The following is a 26,837-nucleotide window of genomic DNA, read 5'->3' as shown; positions in this document are numbered from 1 at the left end:
TAGGTGTGTTTATATTGCTGTGATAAAACACCATGACCAAAAGGAACGTGGGGAGGAAAGGGTGTATTTCAGCTTACAACTCTTAGGTCACACTCCATCACTGAGTCAAAGCAGGAACGTGGAGGCAGGAATTGAGGCAGAAGACACAGAGGAGTGCTGCTTATTGGCTTGCTCCCCATGGCTTGCTCAGTCTACTTTCTTCTACAACTCAGGACCACTTGCCCACTGGTGGCACCATTCACTGTGGGTTTGACTCTGCCACATCAATCATTAATGAAGAAAATGCCCTACAGATTTGCCTATAAGCAATCTAATGAAGATGTTCTCTTGATTCAGATTCTTCTTCTCAGATAACTCAAGCTTGTGTCAAGTTAACCAAAAACCAATCAAGATACTAATGGTGATCAAAAACTTGCATTATACTATTATGATAATTTTAGAAGAAAGACTGTTTTCAGAGGTAATGAAGGCCATATAACAATAATAATGTGTGCATCAAAATAAGAAAGAACTGTCTCAAAATGGTTATGGACATTTGGGTTGTTTCCAGTTTTGAGCTATCACAAAGAAAGTAGATTTGAATACCTGTGTCCAAATGTCAAACAATTCTTCCACTCTATTCCAGATACTACCTAAGAGAAGTGTAAGCCATATAAACACTTGTACATCAGTTCTGCAGGCAGCTTTTTTTTTATAATGGTAAGATAGAAAATATCTAAGTATCCATAAATATGTGAAAATATAAACAAATCGTAGAGTATATATATATATATATATATATATATATATATATCACTCAGAAACAAATAGAAACAAACTAATGATGTACACAAAAACATAGATGAATCTCAAATTCATTATGCTTCATAAAAGAAATGAGACATCAGAGAGAACACAGTACTCTAGAAAATGCACCCTAACCCGGAGCCACAGAATCAGAGTGATGCTTGCCTGAGGAAGAGTGAAAAGGGAAGAGAAGATGGAGGAAATTTTGAGTAGGCTCATTGGAAAAGGAAGAGTGGATGGAGGAAGTTATGAGTAGGCTCATTGGAAAGGGAAGAGTGAATGGAAATTATGAATAGGCTCATTGGAAGGGGAAGAGTGAATGGAGGAAGTTATGAGTACGCTCATTGGAAAGGGAAGAGTGAATGGAGGAAGTTATGAGTAGGTTCATTGGAAAGGGAAGAGTGAATGAAGGAAGTTATGAGTAGGCTCATTGGAAAGGGAAGAGTGAATGGAAATTATGAATAGGCTCATTGGAAGGGGAAGAGTGAATGGAGGACGTTATGAGTAGGCTCATTGGAAAGGGAAGAGTGAATGGAGGAAGTTATGAGTAGGCTCATTGGAAAGGGAAGAGTGAATGGAGGAAGTTATGAGTAGGCTCATTGGAAAGGGAAGAGTGAATGGAAATTATGAATAGGCTCATTGGAAAGGGAGGAGCAGATGGAGGAAGTTATGAGCAGGCTCATTGGAAAGGGAGGAGTAGATGGAGGAAGTTATGAGTAGGCTCGCTATCATGAGTGGGGTAAGGATTTTACAGTTTTGAACATATGCCAATTCTTATCAATTTTTTCACTTAACTATGTGCAGTTCATTTTATGTAAACTGAGCTGTTTAAAAAAACAGCTGAATGTGAAGAGAACATTCTAAAGGGAATCAAATAACTTTATATACCAAGGGGATGGGGAGGAACAGAACATCTGAACTGTTATTAAAATACTGTACATACTTTACAAGATTCTTTTTAAATCTTCTTTTTCTGTGATGCCAAAGATTGAACACATACTAGGCAAGCACTCTGACACTGAGCTACCTTCCCAGGCCTACAATTTCAGTAAGAGTCTATGGACTCTGCAAATGCTTATGAAGGCATTGCTTTGAATCCTCTCAAGAAATGTATCTGGAGAAGTGTCAATACATTTTAAAAAATCACAATGTGATGCTCCCCTGAGATTTTCCTCCTTGAAGCAAATAACTTAAATTGGGAAAACAAAACCAAAAATTTGTGTGGAAATAGAGAGTTGCAATGGAGCCCATATAAGGAATAGGAATGCCATCTGTGGAGCACATAATCCTATTCATTGCTTGAAAGTGGAGTTTTGTTTAATTCTGAACTTACACAGGCATTATGGATTTTGGCCACAGCTCTCACGTCGGTCTCTTTAGGTTCAATCAGATTTAAGGAACTCCAGTAATATGATCATAATGAGCCACCGTTTCAGACTGGTAAAGGCGCCGGAATGAACTCCAGTTTCCTACATGGAAATGCCTAACAACTCGGCTTCTGGCATGTCTGATGACACAACCTACTCTGACTCATTCTGAACAGGATGTAAAATTTCTTCACTGACAATTTAGAGAAGGGACCAGAGGAAGCCTCATTCACTCGAGATGGATTAGTCCCTGCTGGCCTGGTCTCATCTATGTCTATAAGAAAAGTGTGACGGTGCCACAGGAAGGGCATGCCAGCCTCTCTTGTTCTTAGAAAGGCATCTCTCCTGGTCTGACCCCTCACTATGGGGCCATGGGGTCATTTCAGAACTGTTTTCTACCACATGGCATGTGCCCTAGCTTACCTGACTGAGATATGCTCCCAGCCTCCGCATCGGAATCACATATTCATAATGAAAGCCAGTCATGAGGAAAGCTAAGAGGGCAGTTATACTTCTTCCACTCCATGCCCTTGCCCTTCTACCCCTTGATGGTGATTTGTAAACACTTCCTTTTGGACTCTGAGACCCATGCACCCTTTCAATTCTCCTTATACATCTATAGCTGCTGGGAACAAGTCAAATCATCATGCCCAAGAGTCAAGGACTAATAGAGACACCTGCAGCTGTCCTTGTCTGGAACCTTTGCTTCATAGTATGGATACCTTAAGGAAAATGTATAGATTAAGCAATTTAATTTATTCCAAAAGGAGAAAGCAAAGCTGTAGGACTTTGGCTACTAGAATATTCAAAAAAAAAAGGAAGGAAGAAAGGAAGGAAGGAAGGAAGGAAGGAAGGAAGGAAGGAAAGAAGGAAAGAAGGAAGGAAAGAAGGAAGTCCATAGAACAACTAATATGTCTTTGGGGACCAGATACATGGGGACTATGTATATTAGAGGAATACTACAAGTAGGGCATGACCCAGGGAACTTGGGAGCTACAGTAGCCTTCAATATCCTTTGTCACTTAGGAACATCAAGCAGTGTTACTAATCTCCTAGCTTTTCCAAGTTGCTACGAAAACGTGTTAAAATCAAAGACAAGTACAGACCTAACCAGACTTGATTGTATACCACAAGCTAAGTACAGTGATATGCCTTTACAGTCCCAGCAACACAAGAGGCTGAGGCAGGAGGTTCCCTGAGAATGTGAGTTCAAGGCCAGACTAGGAAATACATCAAGATGCTATATTAAAAAATAAAATAGGGGGCCGGCAGTAGGGAAATAAAGGTGCTTGCTGTACAAGTCAGGGGACCTAAGTTTGAACCCAGGACCCATATGGGAAGGAAAGAACCAACTCCCAAAAGTTGTCCTCTGACCTCCACATGGGAGTCATGGCACATGCACATTATGGCAACCCCTACAAACACTCACACATACATACACCCCAAATATAAAAATAAATAAATATAAAAAAGAAAAGTCTAAAACTTGAATATATGTCAGACCATCTGGATTTGCTACTCAGACAACTTTACAGCACATAGGAAAGATCCAAAAAGAACAAATAAAGGGCCAGACAGTGGTGGCGCACACCTTTAATCCCAGCATTCGGGAGGCAGAGTCAGGCAGATCTCTGTGAGTTCGAGGCCAGCCTGGTCTACAGAGTGAGTTCCAGGACAGGCTCCAAAGCCACACAGAAAAACTCTCTCAAAAAAATAAATAAATAAATAAATAAATAAAAAATAAAAGGGGCTTTATGTTCCTTGAAGGTCACATTTTAAACTTAACAGCTATTTTCCCCTTAATTTTAAATTTAATCCTACAAGATCTGTCATTTTTATGACTATTCAGATTTTTACATTTTATATGCATATGTGTTGACATCTTTACTTCTTGATAAATAATGGTTGGCCATGACATACCTCCAGTGGTAATGGTTAAAATGTTGAGAGAAAGACCCAGACAACACTGTTCCCAACAGTGAAGCCAGTGTAATAGACCCCTCCTCCATGCTGTAGGAGGGATGTGTCTGCTACACCTGTGGAATCTGCTGTGGGATATCTTTCTGTACAGTGTGAATATGTGTTGCTACCATTGGTTAATGAAGAAGTTGTTCTGGTCTATGGCAAGACAGGTTATAGCCAGGCAGGAAATCCAAGTAAAGATACAGAAAGAAGGAAGGTAGAGTCAGAGGAGACCTTGAGTGCTGCTGGGAGAGCAAGATGTAACTGAACACAGGTAAAGCCATGAGAAATGTGTCGATACAAAGAGTAATAGAAATGGTTTAATTTAAGATAAAAGAACTAGTTAGCAGTAAGCCTGAGCCATAGACCTAACAGTTTTAGTTAATACAAGCCTCTGTGTGTTTACTTGGGACAGAGCAGCTGCGGAAAAACAGGAAAACTTCTGACTACAGGATGCAGCTAAAACCTTTCCTTTCTTGAGTTGCTTGATGTGGGAGGGAGGTCTATGGCAATTAAGTTTGAGACATGCCTTTTGCTCCAAGCATTCCCAGAGCATCTAATAAGCTAATGTAGTCCTTATGAAAGGGTATCTACTAACCTACCAGGAAAAAAATGTACCCAATGGTACAATCATGGCATGACTGTTGTAGGGGTAATAAACTGCCCTCTGATTGGAGTTTCAGCCCACTCCACAAGAGGGAATTCATACCAGGTAGTGTAAACCTAGTTTAAAAACCTATGACCAAGGAGGACTCATGGTCTAGGAGAGATTTTACTATGGTTGTTTGGCTAAATTGACATGGCCCCAAACTGAGCCAGTCAACAGTCAACCATGGATGGGGGAGGGGTTCCTGGAAATCCACCATCTCCTATTGAACTCCTGGCTCCTGATGGGCTCTTGGGGAGAAACAGCTGTTGTCTTCAGTTGTCTACCTACTGATGAACCCACAAGGCTCCAACGAATAGCACTAAATCACAGATGGTTCTTACCAAACAGAAACAGGTCACACAGCAAAAGAAATGAATGTAGGAATGGGATTTGAGGGAGGGGGAGAATCTGGAAGAGGGCAAAGGCAGATTAGGTGGGGTGACAGGATCAGAATGATCTATATATGTATGAAATTGTCAAAGAGCAAATTTAATAAAGGTTACGGCAAATGGTAGAGAGAAAGAGTATTGAATCAATGGCATTTCCCAAAATACCTTCATAATGTAGCAATAAACTCTACAGGAGAAACATTCCATCATTCAGATGAGAGGCATGTGACTACAGATGGTACCCAAGACCCAATTTTGGGAAGCCAGTTTTCTCCTAGGAGAGTTCTATCTCTGGTGCCTTCCCTCTTTTTATGCCCACAGTTCCACACAAGTATACCACACAAGTATAACTCAGCTTCTCTTTTGAAGGATAAGCATCCACTGGACCTCTGTCCTCATTTAACTGTCCATTAGGATATTGGTCACTCCTGTGACCCAGCTGATTAGGGAGACCCATCTCAGGCTAAGGGGTCCTCAAGGGGACCTGGTAGAGAAGTTTCTTTTACCGAGTAAAAATTCTCTAGGAGTTCTATCTGAGTTCTCTCAAGCTTTTTGTGGACTCATTTGTCTTGAAAACAGAGTAAGTCTACAACTTCAGATATTCTTAATGCTACAGCTGAAGAACACAAAACTGTCTGTGCAGTGTGTGTGCCTCAGACGGATGCCTTAGGTTTACCACTGGATTATCTGTACAAACGCTGGCAGTCGCTATGCCAGACTGATGAGGGGGAGGGGAATGCAAGCCTGCCACCTGGCCATGCCAATGTTCTTCACTTAGATCAAAATGTGTTTTTCTATTATTTTAAATTACTTTATCCTAAAAAGATTGGAACAGCCGTCCAGTTCAAATTGCTTCTCAGTTCCAGGCTTTTACATTAGCGATTATCAGTCCCTGCAAGGACACTGCATGAATTATTAGGCCTGTGGACATGCTAACTATCCTGAAAAGACTGCAATTTCAGAGACTTGCTTCCTGGAGGTGAGGCAAGTTTCCATTGTTTCTGTTAGCCTAGTCTCCCTGGGATCCTAAAGTCAGGCCTGCTTTGGCAGAAAGAGCAGCAGGCAAGATTTCCATCAGAATTGCACTGAGCCTATCTTAAATTCATAGTGGAATTCTTCAAGATTAAATTCAGAGTTCCTATTTATAACATTCTCTATAACAGGGAAGTATCGAAAATCAGGAAAGCAACAAACACCCACTGCATCATTTGTAAGATCATATCTTCACTCCTAGCAGAGTCCAACATCCCCAACTAGAAAACCCAAGAATAGGTTCCAGAGGGCGTGTGGGAAAATTGGAATTTCTCCTGGTGCAGTGTATGGACAAAAGACTTCCCCCTGCATTTTCTGGTAGGTGCCTCTGAACCAAATAGGACTCCATAGCAACGGAGTACAGGGTCCCTATGGAAACATGAAAAAATCCACTGCCTGTGCGGGAGGGGCACTATTGGGTAGTTACACTGAGGGACATACCATCTCATTGTTGTCTCTGGCCAGCCAAACGGGATTGTCTCACTTTTATCTCTACTCAAAAGGGTGTGCTCAAGAGTCTAAAGACAACAGATTTTTTTGGAAATGCTTGACAAGCTCGTAACTGCAAATTAAACAAGCCTGTGAGACTCGGACAAACTCAGAGTAGGAAGCTCCGGCTGCCTTGAACTTCAAAGAGAGGCCTTCCCACTCCTTCAGGTCTTGCCTACCAACCAGGGAAGCTCTTCTCTCCCTTATACAGCACTCTGCCAAATGCTGAGTCTCCACAGCCCCCCCCCCAAAAAAAAATGAGAGGTCTCGCCAGCAACTCATGTTCTAAAAAACTCTGGGTTCAAAACTCTTCAAAAAAAAAAAAACTTGAGTCACACAAAACCTGGATAAAAGGCAAAATGTGTCATTCACTGTCACCAAGGGGGTGGGAGGTGAGACAGCATCTCAGCCAGCTCTTTCCCCAGGCCTTACCGAGTTGGTCAACATACTCATGCTTGCTGTCTCTCTCCCAGTGCGATCCTTCTTAGGTTGACACTGAGACAGAATGTGGATGTCTCCATCCACTTGACAAAACTGTAGACAGTGTTCTCCTGAGTTAGTTTGGCAAATATTCTGACTTTCCTAGAAGCAGCCAGTTTGTCCTGGAGACAAGAGCTGGTATAGTGGATGGCATGACCATCAGTTAAGTGGCAGAGATGGGTCTAACAGGGGCCTGTGACAGGTGATTTAGGGACCATGATGATTAACCGGAACAACTAATATCTCCATGACATCTCTCCAAAAGATCAAAACTCCCTTAGGATGCTTGATAATTTCAGAGACAGAAAATATGGAGCATGCAGGCCACTCACTGCAACCCTAGGTCACCCATTAAAGACCGGTGCTTCCTCTTCATCCCAGGCTTAGCCTCAGACTCTTTCTAAATACCATGTTCCGGACAGCTGCTTCCAAGAGAAGCACCTATTCTCCCCAAGAGGAGGATTTTTGTTAATTCCAGTCTAATATAACTTAATATCCAAAGACAAAGGAAGAGGCTGGGGGTGTGGGGGAGAGAATTATGTGTCACATGACAAACAGCCTCCCATGGCTCTCCAAAGTACAATACATCTGTCTCTTGAAAAGAAATGAATTTTGACTAAGTAAGCTGCAGATGTTTGTAGCCCTTGCCCCAGTATTTCAGGTTAAAGTCCATTGCCTATTTTATTTTACTTCATATAAAATATGGTTTTATTTTTTCAAAGCATGAACTATTTTTTACCATAGCAGTTTCTAAACATAAACATTTTTACCTAGACTCTGTAAAGAAACCTGATTCATCATAAAAACATACATATAGAAAGTACTAAACAATATAAAATATATATATTGTTCTCTTTTTTTAAGCAGGACATCTGAACTAGAGCAGAGTTCTCGTCTTCAGAGTTATTTTCTCATACAAACATCAACAACAGTTCTAGCTCCCTGTTTGCCTACAGCCAGTTCAGTTTTACATGAAGTTGGCCAAGTTAAAATCAGCTGTGAATATTTATTCACTGCTCTGGTAATCAATTGTCATACTCCTCTCTGCTAAGAACAGGAAATCATATAGAGATCAGTGTGTGGGAGCTGGGGCTTTTTATTTACGGTTCCCAGGTTCTCTCAACAAGTGCCAAAGACAAGAGGGCACATCCATGGGAACTGATCCTCCAGAGCTGGCCTGCAAGCTGAAAGGGGGAGAAGCCAGATCTCAGACCTTTCCCTTCCGAATCCCCTGCAAGCCCGGGAGTCCCCATTAGAGCTTTAACTCAAGTTAACACTGAACTTCCAGCTAAGGAGGACAGGATAGCTGCCTTTAAGTTTCCCCCAGAGGAAAGGATCCTCAGAAGGGTCCCTTCCTTTGCAGCAGCACCCGGCAGAGGGATGCAAGGCATCTGAAGGAGTACAGAGAATGGGAAGTGAGCTTGGAAGGGACCCTGGGCATTTCCTTTGTGAGTCTGCTGCAGTCTGCCTGGTTTACAATTATCTGCTTGCTATCATTAGCCAAAAGGAAGCCAAGGACATCTGATTGATGTATGTCTGAATTCACCAGTTCCCTTCCACTGAGGGGTAGCTGCCAACACCCTACTCGTGAGCTTCTCCAAGTCCCCCCTCCTGCCCCATAACCAGATCCATAGGCAATCCCCAGCTCACTAAAGGCCAGATCATAAAGAAGTGTTTAGAGATCAGTTGTGTGTAGCAACAAGCATATTTTCCCAGAATTACAATGTAGATGATGATTAGGTCCTTAGTATAATTTCAAAGGTTTCTTTACTCCAAAACGATCCTGAAAGAGCTACAGTACTCTGGGGACCACAACTCTGGAATCTTTCACATGAGTTGCGAATTTGTGTTTCTGCTGGACCAAGAGCTCCCCTCCCCTCACTGCCATGGGATCATAGATCATCCCTCTCCTTAGGGGAGAGAGCATGGGAAGGAGACAGGAGACTGCCCTGAGTACTCATCGATAGAGGAACAGCAAACAGTCCAGGTGTTGGGAGGGGAGGCCCTCTGGAAGTTTGGGGTACACAGACAATGTGTGTCCATTAAGTTGAAGGATTAAAGGACATTGGAGGACCTAGTGCTTCTGCTGGCTTCACCTCTGGGCACGTGTTTGTCAATTCTCAGTCTCGAGCTGTTGCTGTCACCAGCCCCAAAGCCATCCTAGCCCCCTTTCCTTCCACACCATCCCCATTTGTGCTCATTTCTCTTTCTATGACTCTCTGAAAGACAAAGTCTCTCTTCGTCTCCCATTCTGCTCTAGTCCATTAAGTCAAAAAAAACAAATAGATAATAAAAAATGATTTTTAAGAAATCAGCAACACTGGTAAATTTGAAATGCAAAATAAAACAAGGTCCTTATTTTTTTCACCTAACAGAACTTTAAAAAAAAAAAAACAGTAATACTTAGTGTCGGTGTTGTGGGACATGTAGTGGGAAGGTGGGCACCCTCATGCATTGCTGGTGGAGGAAGCATATAAACCATATAACTCATCCAGACAGCAATTTGGCAGTGTATATGAAAACACATTAGTATTTAATGTGTGGGTAAGATCATTCTTGTCTTTGTCTTTCAAAATCCATTATCCTCTCCCCACAGATGTCCTTGCAGCTGGATGAACCCATTTTACTAAGGCCTGACCATGAGTATGTAAGAAAAAAACGGCACATGCTCACTTCCATGACCTTGGGAAGCTGCATTGCCATGGGATTTTCTTCTCATGCCACTTCCACTGGCTTTGGGAACTGGATTGATATCTGGAGCTCAGTTGTAGTATAAGAAAATAAAGACCGCTCCCCCTAGAGATGGTAGATGGAAAAGGTGGAAATAATTTTGTCCCCTATTGGTTTGGCCACCTTTGGGTACCTCATAGCCAAATCAAATCCCAAATCATGCAATATGCACACATTTTCCTGTGCTTTGGATTGTGATCATTGTGTATCCCTCCCCACAAAGGGCCTACATATTGGAAGTTTGGTCCTAAAGATGCCAGTTCTGGGTGATGATGTAGATCTTTAAGCTATAGGGCTTAATGGGAGGTCCTTGTAATGATCAGAGGAGTGTGCCTTAAAGAAGATTATTTCTTGTGGGACCCTGGTTAGTTCTCCTGGGTGATTTTATATATATATATATATATATATATATATATATATATATATATATATACATATATCACAATTGTTATAAAAGTTCAGCATCTCTGATACCTGTCTGGTCTACCTGCATCCTCCCCACATCATGTAACACAGCCAAGAGATTACTGACCAGTACAGAAACCATGTCATACTCTTGAACCTGTAGAACTGTGAGCTAAATAAGCCTCTCTTCTTTATAAAGCAGCCTGACTTGGGCATTTTGCTACAGTAACACAAAATAAATTTGTATGTTTTTGTTCTAGAAATTCTGCTCAGCATAATTCGTCTTATGAATCACTCATGTCTGCAGAAAGATTTATGAAATGATGCCTATTATTTTAGTAGCTAACAATAGTACATATCAATACAACATTATTTGGCCATAAATTGATTAATTTATTAGTCATGTAAATTAATGACTAAATTGCTAGATTTGATTTACTTATAGGAAATATATCCATGATATAACACAAATGAATAAAACTATTCAAAAAAGTGTTTGCATAGTATAAATCTATAAATTTGTTTTAGATTTAATGAACAGGCAAAATATAGTGTTCTATACTAAAAATAGCAACATATGAGTGACTATTTATTTTCTCTCTAGTGTTCCATAAAGACAAAAAAAAAATACTTCACTGTGAAAAATAATTTGAGAAAAAAATTTAAAGATACAACAAATTACTGTCTCTGAAGTAGTTTAGGTCTTTTATTTCTAGTAAACAAAATGGTCCATTGATAAGGGAGGATCAAATGGTCTGTCTGTCCGTCCTCTCTCCAATCTGTACCACACTGCTACCTTTCAACACAGACAAAGCCCTGAAGGACATCAACAGTGGTTGGTTGTTTCTTCGATCTCTAACACAACAACTCAAAAGTTGAGATTTCAGTTCCAAAACAGTCATGAGTTTTCAAAATGGAACTGATATCATTTTAACTTACAAGGCATGTGTGGTCAGAGAAGACAAGAAATGAATGAGAAGAATCCCATGATTGAGTCATTTATCATGGTTATTAGACCAAAAAAAAAATCTGTCTCTTGAGAAGGAATTAGAAAATTCAAAGAACTGAGATAACCAATGTATAAAATTGGAAACAAAGTAGGAAGTAATGTGTCTACATTCTAAGGCTTCTGAGATAAACCATAGTGAAAACAATGGACTTGACATGTTCCATCAAGGTAGCAACATGGACCGTACTCCCTGGAGTTTAAAAATTTCAACAAGCAAAGAAAAATAAACATGTAGCCTTATGGAGAAGGAAATCCTGACATGTGCTGCAACATGGATGAACCTTGGGGTTCATAACTATAATGCCCACACATTCATTAACACCAGTGTGTGAAACCAGCGTATTAACCAATCTAAGGTAAAGAAACACAGAAAATAACAGTAACCCCAACATGAATATTGGTGTGTATTAATAAAAACGTATTGGCATATGTTTGAGTGAGTGTGTAGTTAGGTACAAGAGCCTGACACTTTAATCAACAGCATTTTTATAAGACACCAATTATGTGACTTTAAAAATCACGTATTTATATACATATATAAACACATATGCAAACACACACAGAGACACACACATATTTCTACATACACACACACACACACACACACACACATATTTCTACATACACACACACATCAAAACTATTTTCATCCCCTGGGCATTTCTTCATTAAGAGGAAGATTTTTCCATATCAAAAATAACTACATATCAGATCAGATAAACCTAATCCAAGGATGGATGAACTTAGGGTTCATCATGATTTATAAACAGAGTAAATCTCAGTATCACAAATATCTTCATGCCTAGTAATACTTTCTTGGTGAAAATTGTTCCTATCTCTTCTTTTTCCCAACTAGATTCTTAGAAAAGGCTTCTACTTACACCTTCCTCTCCTCTTCTGGTCCAATAACATTCATCTGTCTCCTAGCAGAAGCCTAGCTGTTCAAGTGTGTTCTATGGACCTGTAGCTTCTGAAGTCTTGAACCTTCAGTAGAAATACATAGATCAGTGCCCAGTCCAGACCTACTGAGCTGGGAGTCGGCATGTCACCACTCCCTCAGATGGTCTGCCCATTCATTCCTGTCTCAAGCAAAGAAGGTCTCCTCACTGTGCTCCAAACACAAGAAGAACATGGTATTGTTCTCCAGGGATCTCTCCCTGCAGCTGGCAGAATTAAAAAGTATATTTCAGCATCCTCTGCTGCCTCCATGGCGGTAAACATGGGAGGAAGGCCACATCTTGAGAGACCTTTTGTGAGAATCTCCACAAAGACTGAGCTCCAGACCTCCCCTGCTTTGAATACGAAGTGTAAAAGTTTCTGGGTCTTTCTGAACTCCTATTCTTATCCTCAGAAACCCCAAAGTATTAAACAGGAGGAGCATCAGCCAAGGCTCCCTCACTAGCTGAAAGGTCCACCCCACATCCGGGTACACCTCTGTATCCACAGGCAGCCGCCCGGCTCATACAGATGGAATCACTACGTTTGATATCTGTCTAAACACCCTCTATAAAGCTCTTTGTTTTCAGAAACCTTTTCAAAGGCCAACTTCGAAAGAGAAAGTGTTTGCCCATTTTAGTCACTTTAAAGAGAGATGAACATGAAAACAGAATCAAATTTGTGAATTGAATGAAGGGACTTGGTTTTCAAAAGCAAAATTATCTGATATCAGTTCCATTGATATCTCTGTGGTCGTGTAACGGTAATGTCCCTGAGCTATTCTTGAGAAATACAGTATGGCAGGAGCTAGGTGACGCTTCTCCATCTACCAGCTGTTCCGCCATTTCCTTGTGCTTGGATGAAGTCTCTCATCCCACATTCAGAATATATACGGCACCATTCCTCACCACTCACCACCACCTGATCAGTTTCCTCGTCTACAAAATGCATAGGATTGTATCTGTCTCACAGTGAGGTCGGGAGGAATTAGTGTGATGATGTGTATGCCTGGCGAAGAATAAACACTTGGTCATGATAACTACTAATCTGTTGTTGTTTTGCAGACATTAAAAACTACTTAGGGTAAACTCCTTGGAGGAAAGGAGCAGAGCTCTCCCAGATAAGCATGTAATCACAGAGCCCAGCCCTTGGGTTTTATACCATAGACAAACAATCAGTGCACGTTTGTACTGAACCCTCTTTACTGAACCTGATTTTTTTTTTCGTATGAAGAAGAGGAGGAAATGATTTTGGGGAAAAACAAACAACAAACAACAAAAAAAAATAACAACAGTGAATTCCTTTACATGGAAAACTAGAATACAAAATGTCCTTTAAGGACTGTGGATGTAGCTCAGTTGACAGTGATGGGCTAGCATCTGTGAAGCCCTGGTTTTGATATCTAACACTGTATAAACCACATACACTGGGCATGGCAGCACAGGCCTGTGATCCTAGCATTCAGAATGTAGTCAGGAGGATCAGAAGTTCAAGGTCATCCTAGGGCTTCGGGGCAAGTTCAAGGCCAGCCTGGGATACCTGAGACCATTTCTCCTGGGGGAGAGTTTTCAGCTACTTGAAAGAAATTTGACTGCAAATACAGAGGAAAACATTCTTTGCTGCCTTTTCAGGAAATCTGGTAATCAATAATTAATTTCAACTGAGGACCGATTCCTATTTCTGCTCCTTTCTATAACTGGAAACAGTTAAAAATGATGACCATGCTCCCTGCTTGGCAGCAAAACCTGTTGGGAAAAGATCACAAGAACAGCATCAAGAACACTCCCTGCCCTCTCCACAGTGGTACCTGAGATACAGAATGCAAAATACTGAAAAGCATCCTCCATCACAATCAAGAGAGAAGTCAACTTTTTTTCAGGGCATTGAGCAATGAAATAAGACATCACAGCTGATAAATGCAAACTGCCCTAAAAAAGGCAAATAGCTCCCAGGCTGGTGAGAGCAGACAGTAAGCTGATTAAATACAACATATCTAAAAGGAAAAAGAGAACTTTTTTTCTGCCTATAGGGACCGCAGATAAGCTAAGAAGGCCCAGAAAAAGAATTTTAGAAGCAATTGCTGAAGGTGTCATTTACATAGCCTGGGGAACACATTGTAAGAGTCAAGTGGAAGAAAAAGGTTGATATTTTGCCAGTGTAATTCCGGGCGAGATGAACGAGTAGATTTGCAGCTGCGGTCATGGAACACTGAGTTGCACTCTCTAACTGCTCCTGCTAGGGTCCATACTGTCCACACTCACTGGCCTGTTGGATCTCATTTCCTCCATGCCGGCATTCCAGGAGGGGAGGTAAGGACAGAGAAGGCCCAAGCAACCCCAAGCCCTGAGTAATAAATAGTATTGTGGCTTTCTTTCTTCATGAGTCCTATGATCTGGGGACAGAAGCACTCTCTCAGTGTGGGTTGACAGTTGTGTTGGTTAGGCTGAACCCTCGCTAAGGGCATCAGAATCATGTCACCCACATCCCTGGAGAATGGCCAGCCCTGCCAGTGAAGCCTCCACCCCCCACTGTGTTCCCAGTCTTTCTTTCTTCTGACAGCTTCTCATGAGCTGAGGCTACTGAGATCAATCAGTTCCTGATTATTCTGTTTGATTACAAACATGTGATTTTTTTTTCTTATCTGCCATCCTCATTAGTCAAAGATATGCAAATTCAGAACAAAACTTGTCACAGGGTATAAGCTGACAGACATTCTCACTTCCTGAGCGTATCCCTATACTTATATACTGGAAACCCTCCAGGTGTGTACACTTCTGGCCTAGCAATTCTACCTCTAGGATTTTAGACTTAACTGATTTAGGAAGTGAACAATTATTTAAGCACAAGGACAGCTTGTGAAGCAGTTCATAATAGAGGCAACTTAGAAATTGTGTACATATTTACCCTAGTTTAATTTAGAAACATCTACAGTACAACCATGCACTGCTGGACTCAGAAGACATTTACTGGCTGCACGAGCCCTTCACTGTGTATTTTTGTTTCCTTTTTGTTAATTCCATGTTGTATTTTTTGTTTTCTATGCTCATCTGTCAGTAGACACAGTGGTAGTTTGGAACCAAAGTTGGGGAGTTACTGATATCTGCATGAAGATTGACAGGCACGGATTTAATTCCCCACCCCTACCCTCTGAGCCAACAAGAAGCCTCCTAGAGGTATAGCTGATGGATCTGAGGCCACCTAGCTGAGTGGTTGGTGGAGCTAGTACCGTCAATTTAGACCCATCAGGCATGTCCATTGCCTCCAGATTACAGCAGAACCTTGTCTCTGCTCTCTCAAATATCGGTGCCTCAGCTCAGAAGTGGGGGTTGCCATACAGCTGTGCATTGAGTTAAATAGTTTTTCATGCTCTCTCTTCTAAGTGACTTATACAAAATAATTCTGTGAAACCTGCACTGCAATAGCATCCCATGAGATCTAGAGTCTTCTGAATATGTTATAAACTCTAGGCTTCTCCCGAGATGCCTCAGAATCAGGTAGGGGATATGCTGCAGGGAAGTAAAACGCCAGTAAAAATGCACTTGTGCCTTGTGCCCTGGACCCGTCCCTTCATCTTTCTGTGACCATAAAAAAAAAGCACACTGGCCCCTCAGAAGCTAGCTGCAGCAGGAGAGTGATGTTCTCTTCTGTGACCTCAGCCCAGTGACTCCTAACCAATTTCCAGCTGAAATGACAGTTGACAAGGCCACATCCGGCCTTGCATCATCTTCTTCACAGCTGTTTTCTCCTCAAGCAATGCTCATCTGGGGAGTTTTGGTAGGACTTGGGTACAACGTTAACGCCTTTTGCAGGACACAAGCCAAGGGCCCAACAGCCAGGAGCAGAGGGGAGCATTCCAACTGCCCCGTCTCCAAAGTCCCCAGCTCAGCTGCCACTCCCAGAGGCAGAGCAGCACTGGACATGCAAGAACAGCACAAAGGATGGACACCTTACTTACGGACACACATGTCCCGACTTTCATAAAATCCAGGGCAACACTGTGATTTGCGCCTATACATGGTTTTCTCCCCATGGCGGTAGGCTGTCCGGTAACTGATTCTGTATGAAAGAAAAAGATGGTGCCGTTAGTTCTGATTGACAAGCTAACAAGGAATGATTTCTACTTTGATAAAAATAGCTATCAGCTTTAATAAAGTATGAAAAGCAAAGTGTTTCAAAACAAGAAGGAACACAGAATAAGATTATAATAGTTCATTATTAAGATGCTAAAGAGGATTCCCAACTCCAGCCAATTTGAATTTTATTTCAAGGCATCAGAAGCGTTGTGATTTCCCTACTTCAACTATCTGGAAATAAGGTGCCAAGTATTTCATGTATGATACCTATCTAGGCATCATTGACTTATGTTTCAAAGGAAGAATTCATAGACGTCTTTTTTAAATTCAACATAGTGTCATCCTACTATAAAAGAGAAGACTAATTTTATCATCTGATTTAACTGAAGCACCATTCATTCAGTGATTCCAAAAATTCATGCATTTCTTAAGCATTCAGCATATTGCAGGGACTATTTAGGCACCAAGGAATGAATGGCAGCAAGCAAAACAGTATAAAGACTTTCTTTGTATTTCTCTTGCCAGAACTTATACTTCTAGTAAGAGAAGATAAAGCTGGTAAAAAATTTATTTAATAAAGAAACATATTAAACAAATAACCAGATCATAATGACAGGTATCACACTCAATCCATAATTTATGATACTATAAATATTTAACTAAGAGAATAAGGGTATCAGAGTTCCCTTCATTACAAGTACTGATGTTTTGGGTTCTGTGTTCTCATGGACCATAGACAGCCTATCTTATTTAAAGATTAAATTCCAACATAAACTGAGTCAAACATCCAACTAGAAACAGACACTGAGGCACGAGTTTCTTGGTAGCTGGTGATGGACGAGGGAAAATGTCTCCAGTTTGTGCTGGCAAACTTGTCAAGAGCACAGCACGGCGCCTGCCCTAGAGTACTGTTGGCATACCCAGGGTCAATGCATTTAAGGCAGCTGATTTTCCCTCTCTCGGCAGCTATGATCTGCAAGTAGCTTCTTGTTTGGGGTGGAACTTCGTGCTCCCTTCCGCTCCTCTTTGCTGGGATCTCATCTGGCTTGAGCCTGTACAGGTCTTGTGCATGTCCATTGGACTCCATGTTTTTTAGTGGATCTTTTTTTTTCCTTTTTTGTTTGTTTTTTTTTTTAAGAGAGAGAAATAACATTAAGTTGGTTAGGTGCTTTCTAAGGGGAATAGAGGATGGGAAAATATGGTAAAAACGTGCTGTATAAAATTCTCAAAGAATAAATAAAAGGAAAACAAAAGAGTGTCTCCTCTAGTCAACCTCTATATGAGAGCTGGATAAGGTTTTTCTAATCACAGCAAGGACAACAGATATGTCACCTGTAGTTAGACTGTTAGTTCCCAAAGGTCATGAACTATGTCACCCCTTGGTTGCCCCCTGAGCTTGGGATCAAAGCCCTCAACACCTGCTCTCTGGGTGCATGGATGCTCTTTCTCAAGTAGTTGGTATCTCTAACTGTATCAGATTCCATTCCCACACAGTCAAGCTCATAAACATATCCACGCCTCCATTACCTGTGTCGTGTACATTTAAACCAGTTCAGGATGTCTGTGCAGCTTGTGTAGTAAATCTGATCAAAGGGATGTGGGTACGACTCCTGCACGGTCACTGAGTAGCTGAAAAGAAAAGAAAAAAAAAAACAGGAATCAGCATTCCTCCACATTACTTTTTACATTAGTGATACAATCCTCACATTAAAAAAAGAAACAAAACAAAAAGAGGCTAAACTGTCTTCATTTGCAGCCCCACACTGATTTTTCCCCCTTTGGCCGTACCAGGAATTGAACTCATGCCTTGAACCTACATGCCCAGCTCCCACACTGGCTTTGAACAGAATATTCCTGTTTACGTAGGTTTTCGATTGAACTAGCACAACCCAAAGGCAAATATTAGCAATAAAGTAAAAGACAAGGGTCCACATTACACATTTCAACAGAAATCCTTTTCCTCTCCACACTACAATTATGTTCCCAAACTTCAAAACCTATCACTGTGTCTTTCTGTACTTAAGTCGCGGCTCTCATCCCAGGATTCCATGCACAACAAAGACCTTTCATGAAAAGTTCTCACCGTCAGCCATCAAAGAACAAGGTCAATAAGCAGAGATACAATCCCAGTATTCAGAGCCGACTCCATTTCACTGATTATTTTGAAAAATCAGAACAATTGGAGCACTTGGCTTTCATATGCTGACCCAACTTCCCAGGCAGCGGAAGAGTGTACAGTACACAAAAATGAAGGCTACCATGAGTTCTTTACACTCAGGTCTAAATACATAAACAGGCAGAGATAATCAGCCTGAAACAGTCATGTCAGCAGCTTGCTACACTCTAAGCGTTCTGTTCTCCATTACACTCTACTAATGCCTTCTCGGTAGAGTGGAAAAGTAGAATCCTGTGGCCTGGGAAAGTGAAATACAGAGAACACTTGACACTCAATTCTATATTTGTTAATTTGAAGCCTTTTGCATGCTCCAGCATATAACGTCTGCCTACAAGAAAATCACGAGAATTTTCTTTTTCAAAAATTTGCTTTAAGTCGCCATTAAAATCTACACAAAAACAAAAAAATGGGACAAGCATCACTGACTTACTTGCAGGGAAATCAATAGTCTAAGTTCATTAACAAGAACTATCAACAGGAGAACAGACAAGAGGAAGAAGTTCTAACATGAAACTGGTCTTGGTGATTATTTTATACCTGCATGTCAATGGGAGATACATGGGATAATTATAATGTTTGATATATATTTATATAATACTTGATATATATATATTTATATAATATTTGATATATATATTTCATTTTTTGGCACACTGCAATGTAGTACCTAGGGACATTTAAAGATCCCCAAGAAATATTAGGCAGAAATAACAGGCCCTCTGAGAAGATCACTGGGTTAGAAGAAGGCAAGTTTGTAATTCTGAGAAAGCAGATGACCGTCCTCAGAATATCTCGCTGCCCTGGGCTTTGATTATCACATTTTAAACAGATAATCAGAGCTAGACTCTCTCACATACATGTGGGTGACTATTTCTTTTCTGTATCATCAGAGAGGTCCTGCTACTTCCAAAGGCACAGGTTCAGGTACAAGGGAGCCCTGTTGGCATGAGGTGATTCATTTTGTGCAAAGCAAGAGACCTCTGCCAAAGTATCAGTGCTCTCAAAGTGACATGTCACATCAAGCTACTAGTATTTTCTTCAGCGCCCAGCAGCATCTTGAGGTCCACTTGGGTGCAAGTCCTGAGACTTCCTTGACAGTCTGTCTGCTCTCCTACCCAGTTGCTTGTAAATAACGGAATCTTGAAGCCACATTATTATATCCTTGTTCCTTCCCTCTGAGGACAGACCCATGCCATAGCTATGGACTTGCATCACCTACAAGAAAAATGAGCCACTTCCCACATGCGCTTTGAAATAAAAAATGAATAGAAAAAAAAAAAAAGCAAATCCTTGCTCTAGCAGGCCCTACCGTATGGATTTTGTTGAACTAAATTAGTTTGTGAGGATTGGACATGACACAGGGTTACCAGACACTTGCAAAGGACATGCTACAAAACTCAGTTTTGTACATACTGGAGAGCAAAGCTGCTTATTTGTGCACTTGTAGGTACATGTGCATTTGTGTTCCAGTGCATGTGTGTGTCCAGGTGTGTGTGGAAGCAGAGGTTAATGTAAAGGCTTGCTTCTCAGGATCCATCCACCTTGTCTGTTAAGACAAGGTCTCTCATAGGCTAGGCTGGCTAGCCAGTGAGCCCAGGGATCCTCTTGTCTCTGCCTCCCCAGTTCTGGGCTTACAAGTGTCAACAAGCATCCTGGAATGAAGCCATGGGCTGACTGACTGATTAAAACCTTGCTGACTGTAGAAATTGTAATTATGTTCTTGGGCTACCACTAGCCCCATAAAAAGCCATTCATTGCCACCTCTGTCAGACCTAAGATCCTGATAAACACATCAAAACTTTCGGAATTTAGTAACTTAACAAAGCACTACTCTCCCGCAGTGGAAGAGCTAAGAATGTTTTCTACAATATCCGAGGCCTATAGTTGAGATCCTCTATCTGGCTGTAACTGCCTCTCTGATATTTCTACCAATATATTTTTTAAATGCCCTGATTTGTGTTTTATTTTGTTCTGTTACAATAAAAAAGTTCATGAAACTGCTTCCACCTTGGAACAATGAAATTCAGGAACCTAAATCTGTGTTGTTCCTGGGCCATGATCACTCAGATTTGGCTCCAAAATAAGCTTTTTCGCTTTGAGGTGAAAGTTGTGTTTGTGTGTCCACACAAGCATGATCACCATGCTGCGCTTCTTACATGGGTGCTGGGAGCTAGCTCAGACCTGTGCAGCACGTCTTCACTGGTTGAGCTCTCTCTCTTCCCCTTCCTCTTTCAGTTTTAAAGAAATTCAAAGCACACTATGAAATTTGGCAAACAAGCTTTTTAAATTAGAATGAGAGAATTCTGCAGCAACTCTGTACCCGCGGACAGCACGCTGCTGTTTTTTGTGGTCTTTGGGGTTTAGCTTGAGGGTTTGGGGTTTTTCTTACATTATAATGATACAATGCATACACTTTTGAAACCTGAGACCACATTGTGAACTTTTTCCCATTGTCACAAATAGTCTTTGTCAGCGACTACACCTAACTCACTTAGTATCTGTCATTGGACAGTTAGGCGGCCACTTCTCGATGGGCCCACTGGCTGGAAGCTGTATGTTGACATCAGGAAGGAGAATGTCCACAAACTGGCCCACCTCTCCCAACACCCCCTCATCACTGTGCCTTGGTCAATGTCCGGCTACTGTCTGAACCATGTTATCTCCTCTGCTAGCAGTCCAGGCCACCACACTGACCAGGAGCTGCTCCTCAAAGGCCTGAAAGGTGACAATGGCCAAGTCTGCATTGTCTAGTACGTTTCCATCTAATCTACTGTAACTGTAGTTATCTCCAGTCCTGCCCAGGCTGGCAGCCACTCAGACTCAAATAAACACACAAATGCTTATATTATTTAAACTGTATGGCTTAATGGCTCAAGCTTCTTGTTAGCTGTTCTTATATCTTAAATTAACCCATTTCTATTAATCTATAAGTTACCACATGGCTCGTGGCTTACCGGTATCTTTACATGTTGCTTCTCATCACAATGGCTGGCAGCATCTCCCTGCATCAACTTTCCATTTCCCTGAATTCTCCTCCCTCTTTTTCCCACCTATACTTCCTGCCTGGCTACTGGCCAGTCAGTGTTTTATTTATCAATCAATCATTCATAGCAACATACTTCCCATGACAAGTATGCTTCCATCTAGAATACTACCCATCACAAGTACACTTCTATCTAGACTACTTCCTATCACAAGTACACTTCCATCCAGTCTACTTCCTGTCACAAGCACACTTCCATCTAGACTACATCCCATCACAAGTACACTTCCATCTAGTCTACTTCCCATCACAAGTACACTTCCATCTAGTCTACTTCCTATCACAAGTACACTTCCATCTAGACTACTTCCCATCACGAGTATGCTTCCATCTAGTCTACTTCCTATCACAAGTACACTTCCATCTAGACTACTTCCCATCACAAGTACACTTCCATCTAGACTACTTCCCATCACAAGTACACTTCCATCTAGTCTACTTCCCATCACAAGTACACTTCCATCTAGTCTACTTCCCATCACAAGTACACTTTCATCTAGACTACATCCCATCACAAGTACACTTCCATCTAGACGACTTCCCATCACGAGTAACATGAGCTTCCAATGCTGGTGAGCTAGTCAGGAGTCAGCACTAACAACTGACATCAGGCCTTGACAAATTCTGCCCCTCTCACATTGCCCCTCAGATGTCACCCCAGAACACTCTACACTTCAAACGCAAGTAGTGAGCAGAAAGCCCCTCTGCTAAAGGGATTCGATCCCTCTGCTTTCTGTGGCTTGTTTGTTTAATCTCCTCAAACACACAGAAACATATCATCATGATTTTAACCTATTAAGCCTCACAAGGGAGAAACCCCAGCAGGAATTAATTTAAGGTCACAGAACAGGAGGGGGCAAGCCATCATCACTTGGGCACATTCCAAAGTGGTTAATTACATTTTATCTGCCTGAATTATCTTGTTACTTTAATCAGATATGGTAATAATCATCATTTCTTCTCTCAGCTCGCTTCAGGACTGCTGATTCAATTACTACCACTTCTGTACTACTAATTGGGGGTTTGGGAAAGGAGCCATTTCTCCTCTTTCACGCCATCTTGATAAGAATCTAGTTGAAAGAGCTGGAACTCCTGAAGCACAGGGATGGGAGGGAGCCAAGGGCTTCAGGGTTGCTCACTTTCCAAAAGGATGCTGCGGAGGATTCCTTCGCTCACAGGCTCCCCCTGCACATTTTTCAGGATTTAATTTTCTGTCCTTTTGTTTTCATGTGCAACGTCCTAAAACCACAGTTGCTGCAGTAAAACAAGGCATGGCGCGATCTGAAAGTAAATGTTCCAAGGTCAGTGGAGATGCAGCAGCAGGGCCTGACGAAGGGTTTGTGTTTGTGCTTCTCCAAAGTGAAGGTCTACGCATACACATGCATCTTGTTAAGATGCAGATTTTGACACTGTAGGGCTGGTGGAGCCTAAGAGCACATCTTCCACAAGGTCACTCTGGGGAAGCAGGTTCTATTTCCTGGCTCTAAACCTCAGGGTACAGGTGGTTTTCACTGGAAAACAGTCTACCATGTGCCCTACTCCAGCTCTGCTACCAAGAACACATCCTTGGAACTAGTCTCCTCTTTACATTTTTTTTTTTTGAAAATATATGTACTACCTGCACCTTCATGAATTTTTACATGTATATATGCATGTAGAATGTATGTATGTGTGTATGTGTGTGTGTGTGTGTGTTGTGTGTATATGTGTATGTATGTGTGCACATGTGTGAGCTTGGGTGTATATGTGTGTGTGTGAGAAGGGGTGTGTGTGTATGTAAGTGTGTATGTATGTATGTGTAAGAGTGTGTGTGTGTACGAATATGGAGTTCAGAGGACAGATTATGGGGATTGATTTTCTCCTTTCACAGTGTGGATTCTAGGGATTGACCCTGGGTCTTCAGACTTGGCAGCAAGTACCCTTAGCCATTAAGCCATCTCAGATCCCTTCATTTGGTCATTTTAAATTGATCTAACCTTTTTTATTTTATCAAAGCACTTTGGGTTTTTTTGGTTTTTTGTTTTTGTTTTTGGTTGTTTTTTTTTTTTGGTTTTTCGAGACAGGGTTTCTCTGTGTAGCTTTGCGCCTTTCCTGGAACTCACTTGGTAGTCCAGGCTGGCCTCGAACTCAGAGAGATCCGCCTGGCTCTGCCTCCCGAGTGCTGGGATTAAAGGCGTGTGCCACCACCGCCCGGCGCACTTTGGTTTTTTATACCTTTTCTAGGAATCATCATCTTGAAAGAAACCGTATATCAACAAGGAGATTGTGACTTTTGTCTTATTTCTCATAGCAGGTAGAAAACCCATGTCCCTGGGGGCTCCCATCATCTCCTTTCCTCTCAGTGATTATTTCAGGATCGACTCCAGGTTCTACTAGGTGTCGAGAGCGCTGTGGCCTGTCTCTCTCACTGTGCATGCCCATATCCGTATTTGGCCATCTCATTCACAATCAGAACGTAGGTCCACTTTTCAATAACCGTCTACTGACTACATGCCACACACACTGTCCCAGACAGTGGGAATTACCCCTGGTGAGCAAGACAAGACAGTGGGGTGCTGACAGCTTTGCTCAAATGTAGGTAAGGAATCCAGTCAAATTCGCTCTTCCAAACAGTTCTGGTTGGAAGATCCCACATGCCTTCTGGTCATCCCCTCAGCAACTTCCTATCTCATCATGCTGAACATCCCAATGCTAAATTTCCAGCCACTCCCAGGCACATGTTTCTGCCTGATTTCCTAAGCCCAAGGCTGTCAAACCACACGACCCCATGTGCTCTTCACTCAGCTCCCTTCTGCTGGTTTTTCACACGGGCAACGATACACACTGCAGGCTCTAAGTTCTGGTGGACCAGTTTCACATCACAGTCAATACATTTTCAAGATCCATTGATTTACTTGTCAGCATCTCACAAGCTTAACCTAACACCTAAAGCCATCAACCTCACACCTAAAGCCATCAACCACCAAGATGTTTAACTCGCAGTTGGTCCCTTGCGGTTCTAAGTTTGATACAATGCACATTCACACACACACACACACACACACACACACACACACACAAACACACACACACACACACACACACACACACACACACACACCCCTGCATTCCAGACTCATTTCTACTCTTTCAGTAAGTATTTATTGCACACTTCCCTACTGAAATGTCTTAGGGAAGGCACTATTAAGATAATACAGGTAATTAGTAGATGCCTATTTCTTTCATTCTATATGACACTGTTACTACCATAAGTTCATACAACCTTATGTTGCCTATTTTCTCAATGGCATGAAGTTTCATGATCTGTAACTTCACTTAATTGATAAAGTAATCGTGTTTTGTTACCCAGATTCTATGCTGCCAACAGAGGTGGCAGTGAGCTCTGGTTCCAAAGTGTGATGTGAGGTGGGAGACACCTGTATGTCCCCAGCACTCTGCTATGTGTTAATCGTGGTGCTGAGGGTGACGTAAAAACACCACCGAGAACTGGTGCTTCAGCCAGTACAGATGCACATCACGGTCTAAGTACTGGACACAGTCTGCTTGGTTAAACCTTCTGATGAACGGTTGGTTACTTTGGGGTAACGATCGCGATCTTTCCTGAGGCCCCCAGGCAGCTCCTGAGAGCAGTGCAGCCTGCTCCTACCACACTGCACCAGCACAGGGCAGGCTTGGGCTGGCGGGTTCTGCTTCAGCAGGAACTAGGGGATCCCTAAGGGTGGCCTCTTGCTTTGTGCATTTTGCATATTTCCTACTGTGAATCCTCCTGGATTCTCCATCTTCTGCCTCACATAATCTACCTGGATCCTCCATCTTCTGCCTCACATAATCTAAGTGATGTTACCTTCTCCAGTGCCCCACTGACTGTTCTGACTGCAGTTCTGAGTGATCTGCAAGACACCAAATCTAAGCTATCTTCTATCTGTAGAAGAAACCTCACCCCACTCCCCATCCCCAAACTGCTATCCACTCACATCTTCCAGAGCACCTCAGGGGATACTACCTCCAAGTCCCCATGAGTTCTTCCCTGTTCATCTGAAAATCAGGCCTCAGTTTGTTTGATGCTTGGGATTTAACCCGAGACAAGTGCTCTATGAGTTACAGTCCTGCCCCACATTAACCTCACTCCCATTTTGGGACTAGATCTTGTTAAATTGCCAACTCTGACTTTAAACTGATTCTGTAGTGATGGCAGACCTTGCCTGAACTTGTGATCCTCCTACCTCAGCCTTGTGAGGAGCTGAGATTGAAGTACTGTGCTATACCAGGCCTGGACAAGGCCTGGCTCAGACCACCAAGCTACCCACGGCACAACTGTTTTAATCCCACACCGTTTAATGTGTTAGTATAATGTTACCCCATGCTGCGTCACACTGTTCGCTCAACATTCTCAAGCATGGGTCCAGCTCCTCAAATCACCACCTCTGGATAAGTGCTTACAGAATTCTACCCAAACTCTACTTTAGTTACTAATGTTTCCCTCCATCTTACAACTGTACCCATGTTAGAATCAGATGTTCACACACACACACACACACACACACACACACACACATAATATGCATTCCAAGGGCAGTAACATGACTCAATTTATTAAATTGATTTTTCACAGGAAAGTTATTTCAAAGTATCTTCTCAAATTTTCATTCTATGCATCAGGCCTGTGGTGATAACAGAATAGATTGCTCTGGCTGCTTTCGGAACAGTTACCTTTCCCAGTGGCTGCACACATTGGGGTCTTCCAGGTTCAGAGAGGATGCTGCCCTTGCCCAACAGCACAACAATGAGCAGATGAGGCCCAGGCAGGAGTTTGAGAAAATGGTCATTTTCTTTGAAGAGCAATCTGCAGGAAGAAAAACAATGAAGTTGCATTAAAGTCACCAAACAGAGTTGTTTCCAGGGGACTCAGCGCCAGTTGTCACTTGGGCTGAAACACACACAAGCCACCTCCTGAAAAAGCTGGGTCGCCAGATTTTTCCTGCTGGGAGAGAGAGGCGTTTCTTATGTGGTGCAGGGTGCCGGCCATTTTGTAAGTGACTAAAATGTGCAGATCTTCATTTGACAAAAGCTCTTTGATCTATGCCAGCTGACGTTAAAGAACCCACCAGAGCAACACAACTTCTCTTGCCAGGCATAGTTCCTTCTGGAAGAAGAGGGCCTGCAGAGGAATCTGGCCTCGTTTGTCCCAAGAGCGCATGATGAAACAGAGCCTCCTTTGAGTGTGCCTAGAGAAAGGCACCTCAGCCTCAGGCTGAGATTCGTAAAGCAATTCATTCCACGTGCAAGGAGCGCCACTCAATCCTAGGCACAA

General features: G+C 42.1%; 1 protein-coding gene across 1 annotated transcript in view; it reads right to left on the bottom strand.

The window, feature by feature from the left end:
- Positions 1–26,356, bottom strand: part of Megf10 (multiple EGF like domains 10) — a 110,718-nt gene extending 84,362 nt beyond the window's left edge. The window contains exons 1-3 of the mRNA XM_059245951.1: positions 26,237–26,356; positions 17,835–17,936; positions 16,190–16,290 (exon numbers count right to left, since the gene is read on the bottom strand). Coding sequence (XP_059101934.1) covers positions 16,190–16,290; positions 17,835–17,936; positions 26,237–26,352 — 319 coding nt within the window. The 5' untranslated portion in view covers positions 26,353–26,356. The remainder of the gene's footprint in view (positions 1–16,189; positions 16,291–17,834; positions 17,937–26,236) is intronic.
- Positions 26,357–26,837: the final 481 nt, after the last annotated feature.

Source organism: Peromyscus eremicus, chromosome 19 (genome assembly GCF_949786415.1).
Source record: "Peromyscus eremicus chromosome 19, PerEre_H2_v1, whole genome shotgun sequence".
Lineage (NCBI taxonomy): Eukaryota > Metazoa > Chordata > Mammalia > Rodentia > Cricetidae > Peromyscus > Peromyscus eremicus.
Note: the sequence above shows the minus strand (reverse complement) of the source record. Positions and strands in the feature narration are given on the sequence as shown.